Source organism: Dryas octopetala, chromosome 3, assembly GCF_963921425.1.
Source record: "Dryas octopetala chromosome 3, drDryOcto1.1, whole genome shotgun sequence".
NCBI classification, from domain to species: Eukaryota; Viridiplantae; Streptophyta; class Magnoliopsida; order Rosales; family Rosaceae; genus Dryas; species Dryas octopetala.
The window spans coordinates 13,098,540-13,107,023 of record NC_141368.1 but is presented as its reverse complement, the minus strand read 5'-3'; the positions used below and the strand labels follow the sequence as shown (position 1 = coordinate 13,107,023).

The 8,484-nt window shown below is 37.1% G+C and overlaps 1 protein-coding gene across 1 annotated transcript; it reads left to right on the top strand.

Annotated features, from left to right (window-relative positions):
* The first annotated feature begins 2,460 nt into the window (after positions 1-2,460).
* Positions 2,461-4,057, top strand: LOC147291067 (uncharacterized). The gene has a single exon (XM_086237619.1). It carries the CDS (start codon positions 2,770-2,772, stop codon positions 3,772-3,774), a length of 1,005 nt encoding a protein of 334 aa, XP_086093745.1. The 5' UTR covers positions 2,461-2,769; the 3' UTR covers positions 3,775-4,057.
* The last annotated feature ends 4,427 nt before the right edge of the window (positions 4,058-8,484 follow it).

Below are 8,484 nucleotides of genomic sequence, written 5' to 3'. Positions count from 1 at the left end.
GAGACAATAATTTGTGTTTGTAATACTGCACTTCTAAATGAGGGTATCAAATATTTTGAAATACGAAATTGAAAATGTAATGAATAAGAAATTGGAGAAACTGTGGGAATGAGGCATTAGGTAGTGGCATTTAGTTTTACTACAAGCAAGACTTTTTTTTTTTGGCCAAGTACTACAAGCAAGACTTTGAGTTATGAAAAGGCCAGGTTTGCCGACTGTAGGTAGAAATGTGACCTGTCCCTTTGACAATTGGATGCAGTGGACATTAAAATTTTAAAGCAAGTTGATGAATGATGATGAATTGATGATCCCCCAGACAACAGCCGTTGGGTCAAACGCGTACGGACCGAGTTGGGTGGCCAAAACAAAGAGCTTCAAGCCCAAGCCCAACCTCAAGTCAAGTCCCTTGTACGTCTCTAATTAGTCTTTACTTTTTGTTTTAATTTGAAATCTTGATTCAAATTTCACGAGAAAAAGAGGAGAAGAGAGATGGGAAATGAGTTTATGGGTTTACCGTTTACCGTTTACCTTAGGGAAAGAAGAAGATATAATATGATTTGATTGTTTGAGAAGGACAAAGAGTGAAGATATAAATTTTCGTCATAAATTATTGTCTTCCTAATTCTCTCTGTTTTGGGGGAGAGATCTCAAATTTAAATCCTCCATTTTGAGTTTGGAGTTTTTTTTTTTTTTTTTTTTTTTTTTTAAGTTCCTAATTGGTAGTTTAGGTAAAAGATAAAATCAAGATATTTTTATTTCCTTTCAAATTTGTTCAGTTTTGAAAGTGGACTAAAAAGGGTTACATTCTCCTTCAATTTCCCTCCCTCTCATTCATTACAACTCCCATTCAAAGGATGAGTGGCATCTCCCCTTTATTTTCCTTCTTTTTTCTTTCTTTCTTTTTCTTCCCACCCAAAACCCTATCTCAATATGGTTCATGAATACTATGTTTAGTTTACTTTAGATAAGAAGAAAAATAAATGAGAACAGAAAAGAAAAGAATTAATTTTTTATGCTTTGCTAAAGGAGTTAGAGGAGAATAAAGGCAAGAAATTTTGGTAATTTTTGATGTTGTGAACCAAATTTTTTTCAAGTCTCACATATTTTGTGGAGCGCCTCTCTTGATTTGCTCATCTATTTTCTATATGTCCTTATAAAAAAAAAAAAAAAAAAAATTCTTTTATTATTTATTTTATTCTTGTCATTAATTAACCAAATATAGTACCAATAAATGGTAAACCTTAGTAGCAACAAGCCAAGAAACCAAAAAACATAGAAAAAAAAACCCAATAAGATTTTAAAAAACAATTAATCCAATAATGATAAGAGAGTTTAGGTCCTAAAATATTGGATGAATACTTTTCCGATGGGAGGAATTAAGAATTCCCTCTCCCAATAATAATGCTAGTAAACCAAAGAAAATTATAAGTAAGTCCAATTTAAATATTTGAAAGGCTTCCAAAAGCCATATGCTTTGGCTTTGTCTCCACAAAGCAGGAGATTTAATTTGCTCCAGCCAATTCCCAGTTTAGTTATTGTCAACCACGCGCCTTAAATTAGTGATGCATCAACATCACCTCCAAGGGGGTAAATCTAACCCAACCAATAATTACATAGTAAACTCCCAAGTCCCAACTAGTCTAGAACTCTAGAAGATCAATAAACAAAGTAAATCTAACCCCATAGATTATAGATAAGCTAGAATTAATTAATTGTCAGAGACCCAGAAGCAAATTTCCCACCCAATAATTAAAACTAGAATTTTCTTTACCTGCCAATCACAAATTGACATTGTAAAGAAAAATTTGTTGAGAAAAAGAATCTCAAATCATGAAATTAAGAGATTGGATAGGGATTTATAAAGTGTTGGACATATTTACCAATTATGATTATGATCATGAAATTAAGACATTGAATGTTGATGTATAAGGTGTTGAACATCTTTACCAATTATAATTGGTTTTGATTTAAATGCTCTAATTTTTTTAATGTTATTACAGGCTTACAGCATGCAATTTACATGTTAGGTCACAACCACACGTGTTTACATCATTCAACATATATTGTATACTTAAGTAATGATACACATGAAAGACATGTTGATCTTAAAAATTGATATTGTTCAAAAATCAATTAGAAGGTACCCAAAAACTAAAAAAATCAAATAATTACCGTGCATAAATGACTAGCAACTGTAAAAACATGTGAAAAACAAGCAAAATATCTGTTTTTGGTAAGTATGATTTGAGAGATAGGCATGCAGTTTTGGTAAATAACAAGAGCTGTTACATGCATGAATAGATACATTAACGATTTCTTCAAGGCTTTTAGCCAAGTTACATTGACCCAAGCTAGCACCAGTTGTTCTTCTTCAAGTTCAACTTTGACTCTCCCCCTCTCTCTCTCCAAATTTAATAAACAGACCAAATAGCCTTTGCACACCTCACACCCCCACACACACCCACATAAAAACTCCCACCCACTCTCTCTTTTTTTCTCTATGAAAAACCAAAACCAGGAAGAAGAAGACAAAGCTTCCCCTTTGGGCCAAACCCTTTTGCTTCCTCACCTTCGATTCCCATAGAGAAGAAGATCTCTCTCTCTCAATCTACAGAGCACAGAGAAAGAGAAAGAGACAGAGACAGATAGAGGAGCTCAGAAATGCCACACCCCAAAATTACCTAAAAGCCCATTGCTTATACATAGTTCATACCTTTACATACACACACATTCCAAAATTCAATTGGGGTTCGGAAAGTAAATGCTTAAATGAGGTGCAAGAAGCACCCCACCGACCTCACTTGCACCGTCGGTGTCTGCTCCTCTTGTCTCCGGGAACGCCTCACCGCCCTCATCGAAGCCCAGACCCAGGCCCACGCCCAAGCCCAAGTCCAGGCCCAGCTCTCCCGACTCCGCTCCTTCACCGCCGAAGAAGTCCCACGCAAGTCCGACCCCAACCCCAAGCTTCCGCATCCGCCGCCGCTCATCTTCCCCCGCTCCGTCTCCCCCTACGTTTCTCGCCGAAAATCGGACGACTCCACGTGGCACCACCACCACCGTCCAGATCATCACCAACACCACGATCGTCACCAGCACCGTATTCGATTCTACAGCACGCCCCAGGTGGGCCCTACCTTCGGTGGCACCACCACCACAACCACCGGTGGCTCGTACAAGAAGAACCGGGCCAAGTTCTCGCTCTTATCGAGTCTATTCCGGTCCAGATCCGAGAAATACTGTTCGGATCCTAGGGTTTCGTCTCGGGATTCGCTCCACACGTCGTCACCATCGTGGTTCTCGACGATCTTCGCCGGCAAAAGAGGGAAGCAGCAATCGAAACAGCTCTCCGGCGACGAGTCCTCGGGTGGTGTCCGGAGACCTCGCCATAGATTCGATCGTGGAATGTCGCCGGACTTAACGCCCGATGCTGGAGGCGGAGCTCTTGACGACGACTGCGATCGATCGCCTTCCGGCAGCGGAGACTCGTCGGCGTCGCCACTGGATTGGAAGAGGACTCCGGCGCAGGCTACGCCATCGGCACGGCGGACACGTGGCGGGCAGGGGAAGAACGTGTCGGGGTTGGCATTTTGCCTGAGCCCTCTGGTTCGGGCCAGCCCGAACCCGCACTGGAACCAGAAGGGGTTCCCGCCGGATCTCGGCATCGCCGGCGAGATTAGGGTTGCAGCGAAACCGCACTTGTCGACTGCGGCGTCGTTTTGCAAGAACCGGTCGAGGAAGCTGGCGGACTTCGGGAGAGCCAATCCTAACCGTTGATCGTTCTGACCGTTGAGTCGTTGACGACCCTGCTGTTATTATGGTTTTGTCAGCGTCGAAAGTACGGTTTTGCCCCTTTGTCCTTCACTTTTTTTTTTAATTTTCCTTTTTTTAATTTTAAACATATGGATGATAATTAAATTTATAAAAGCAACGGTGGCTCTCTCTCTGTACACTAATGTTGTTGGTTACCAACTTACCTCAGGAGTCAGGACAGATTTTTTGTTGTATAATCTGGAATCTTACATAATTAATTTAAATACAGTGAGTAATTTTTGTGGAATTACGAAATTGCCCTCCTCCCTGTTAACTTTCTTTCCTTACGCGCGTGTTTGCTTTTGTCGGGGTTTGAGTCTGATGAGTAAGAACGCCACCGCATTGTGGGACTCGGAACCATGAGCGATCATGCTGGTGCTCCACACTGAAAAAGAGCACACAGCAACTGAGCCAAATGCGTGGGGTCAGGTGGTTCAAAAAATGTGATCCAGTGGCTGGCGTGGGCCCACGCGACCACTTAAAGACTAAGGTGGCATCGTGACCATTAATAACTATGACTATGTTGGTGGGGCCCGCAAAAGCCAGGAAACTCTCTCCGTCTCTCTCTTTCTCTCTCATCAGTCATCCACTCATCCCTGAGCTGTTTTATTGTGTGTGCTTTAAATTTTTCAATAAATTCTGAGACTCAATGGATCGGATTCGGAAGCTTGGGGAAGGTAATAGGTGGGGGCCACGTGGGTAATATTAGTGGGACCCGATCGAATGGACCTGGGCCACACCTGACCCGACCACATTTGCTTTATTAACGGTCATGGAAAGAAATAAAAGAAATAAAAGGGTGGGGTCGGTCTGAGGTCTCTCCCTCTCCGGAACCGGCGAATAAAAGGGATGTTCAATCTTCGATATTGTCTCAATTTCCCAAATTCTGAATTTTATGTAAAATTTACATTTGCATAATTGCATTGGTATTGTTAGATGCGAGGGAGATTAAGTAAGGATGTACTTACTTTACTGAACTAATGAGTTTTTACCTCAGTCTTACAATTATTCTTACAACAAAATTAGCTAAATCAGAAATTTTTTAGTCAATTTATTATTATCAACTTAATTTTAATTTTATTTGAAGCTTCTTATGTTAAATCCATGCTAACCAGTCTGATTGAGCGTATGTTATAAAAAGTATTTGTTACGTATGAGCGTCCATATGTACATGCATGTTTCTTACCATTAGATCAACAGGTTCATCTATTTCTATCTCAGGGGATAGTTTGTTGGGGTAATCTGTTTTGTCCACATGAGATGCAGATGTTTGCAACTTAACCACTCCCGATATAAAAAATATAGTTTTAGTTTTTAGGTGTTGATTGTTGACAAATTCATTTTTTTACTACTAGAGTATATATTTTTAAGATAAATTACTCTCAAGTCCAGTATTTAAAATATTTTTAAGTAGAAATCTAACCAAATAAAAAATTAAGTTGAAGCCCAATTTATTCGCGTGAGCGGGCCTAGATGTCGAAAACAAGCTATCGAGCGCTCGATGCATCCTCCACATCTGCATTTGCAAATTTTAAGTTGCAGATGCTTTTTTTTTATGTTGCAAATGCATCTTTTTAAGTTGTAGATGACATGGTTAAAGTTGTAGATACATGTTATAGGTTGCAGATGTAGCTTTCAGATATATGGCTAGATTGTAGATGCAGCTGCTGAGTGCTTGGCAAAAATCACTGAACATTCGGTAAGAATTGCCGAGTGCTCGGTAGAATTTTTGGCCGTCTGGGCTATGAGTTAAATCTTTCTCATTTTGGGCTTATACTTAAAGCTTTTTTTTTTTTTACTTCTATATAGTCGTCACATTTTTTTTTTACTTCCATATAGTCATCAAATAGTCATCACATATGTTAATTTGAATGTTTGATTACGTAAAATTATGTTTTTTTTTTTTTTCCACTCAACATAAAATTATGTTTGAATACCAAGTTACCAACTATCTTTTGTCTGTTAATATTTGTCTTATCTCAAATTCGAAACCTACTTTCAGAAAAGCAAAAAGAAATCTTGTTTGAATATAGGATTGTGATTGAAGGTTTTTTTTTTTTTTGGCCACTGTGATCGAAGGTTTATAGCAATGTGATTTAGATTTAAATTCAGTCATATATAGTTTATGACTGTTGAATAGTTTGATGTGCCAAAAATAATGTTTTTGTTTTTTGTTTTTGGGCATTGCCAAAAATAATGTTGAATAGTCTGTACTTGTGCATAGAACTTTCTTTATTCTTGTGCCGATGTGCTGGGTGCAGTTTGATGGGTGTGGTTTTCAAGAGAATCGTATTCAGTACGGTCAATGTCCTTTTTGTTTAAAAATGAGGTTCTGTTAGTTCCCATTTCCTTTTCATTGGGTAGATTAATTATTTGATTTAAAGTTTGTTTTGGACTAATAGCATGAATATTTGATGTCTCATGTCTATCTTCTTTTTCTTGGTCTGAAAAATAAATTGATGTTTATTTTCATAATTGTAAGAACTAAGAAGTTAAATCATGGTCTTCTTTTGTTTAAGGAAAATCATGGCCTTTTTTGGGTCTACTTTTATTTTCTTTTGGTGCATGGGTTTCTTTTACTCATCATATAAATGTTATGAACTTTTTTTTTTTTGGCCATTAAATGTTATGAACTTAATGATCTTAAGTTTGAAATAGTGTGTTTTTTTCTTTACGTTCGAAACAATTACAAACAAAAGTACAATAAACCTCAAACACTAAACATCTCATCACCATAAACCACTAAATAAAAAAAAAAATTACACTATACTAGAAAAATGCATCTTTAAAAAAAATCAAAAGTAAGATAAGTATTTGCATCATTGCATGTGGTGCAGTGTATGCGTCACAGACAAAACTCTTCTCGTATAGAACGAGAGAATGATGATATTGACCAAAAAAAAGGACAAGAGAATGATGAGATATATGTTACAAATTTACAATGTTACCTTCTCCAAAACAAGTCCAATTTTGCTTGATTCATTTGGGAAATGAAATAATAGTGCACCGTGGCCAAGCCATAGAGGCACACGACCAATAAATAACATAGTCATCAATCAGTCCAATCCATCTATTAAAGCTTGGCATTCTATCACAAAAAATTGGGAAATGAGAGCTATTTTTTTTTTTTTAATTCAAAGTAGAAAATTAAAGAAAATGATAGGCCATATTAATGTGGTGGACTGGACTGACTTTTCCATGTGCCAAAAGTACTAATTTCCATCCACATTAATAGCAAATCATTAAAGACATTAGACTTTCTATCTCTATTTTCTTCATTTCTTTGTACCTTACCGCCAAATTTGTCCATTTTGACTTCATTATTCTCAATCAATTTTGGAGCGCCCCATTTGAATCCAAATCTGGAGATTAGACTATTTGTGATCTTAAAATTTATTATGACCACGTAATTAATTCAAAAGAAAGGCCATAATTTAGTTTAATTTAGTTTGTCTGCCAAGATTTAGAGGATTTTTCCATTCCTATTTAGTGGCTCTCACAAATCACAATAAGCATGAAAGGATGGATAGTAGATGTATGATGTGAGTTGAAACTAAGGGTCAACTTCATTGAATTGCATTTAACCCTATTATAAATTATTGAACTCTAGTTTGCTGCAGAATTCAGATTTCAGACCCATCAACCCTAAAAACAATCCATTTATTACATAAAAAAAAAAAAAAATCCTGTCACATTTTCAGACTTCCATTTTGTTTTGCTAAAAAAGGGCTTTCATTTTTTAATGATGAGTTATTTTTCGTTTTATTTAAATATATAGAGCCGGAGAAAAATATTTATGGGATGGTCTTATATGGTTTATATGTCTATTTCTCTGACTCGAGATTAATTGCCTAATCTTGCTCTCCCCAACCTTGATTGTATGCCTCACACAAATCTTGAAGACTTCTTCTTGTTATAATTTTCCTAAACCCCTAAGGTTTTATAAACCATAGGCTTAGATTATAAGTCTAAAAGAAGTAGAAACAAGTTAACTTTGATCAATCCTATATCGACAAGGAAATCCCTAAAGAACCCTCAAAACTTGCTTTTCCTGAGTTCTGGCGCCATAGGTGCACCTCCATACGGGCAATGTGCTTGAGCACCAGCTAAATTAATCAGCTCAAGCTCCAACCGCGAGGTATGATGCCTCCTCTTGCAATTTTGCTTCCCTTGCCTCTAAACTCTAATCAAACTTCATCATAGAAAACCATGAAACCCTCCATGTTATCCGAAAAATCTCCAAATGCGAGCCAAATACACAACAATCTCTACATTGGCGAGCTCATGTCCAAATAAAGTGCTTTAACCATCTGCTTATGTTTAGACTCAAGCATTATATTAGCAGGTACCAAATAGAAGAATGCTTATTGTAAGCCCAAAGGGCCCCAATTTTTGGGTTGAAGGTTTTGGTCGACTAAACTCATAAGTGCCCATTGATCCTGTAATGCAAAAGTGCCCTTCAACAATTTTTTCTTGAAAGTTTGATTCAACTTAAAACACACACACAAAAAAAAAAAAAAAAAAATCCTCTGAAATTCCAAATAAAAAATTTTCATGTGAGCATGCACAGCCCATTATATTTTAATATTTTATATCATACCTAGCTTGAAATCTCAGCATCAGTCATGAAGATATAAATTATTTTTAATAGTTAAGTAATGACTAATGAGTCAC

Bases quoted from the DNA above. Each gene is read 5' to 3' on its own strand.
- LOC147291067 (XM_086237619.1), top strand. From the start codon at position 2,770: ATGAGGTGCAAGAAGCACCCCACCGACCTCACTTGCACCGTCGGTGTC.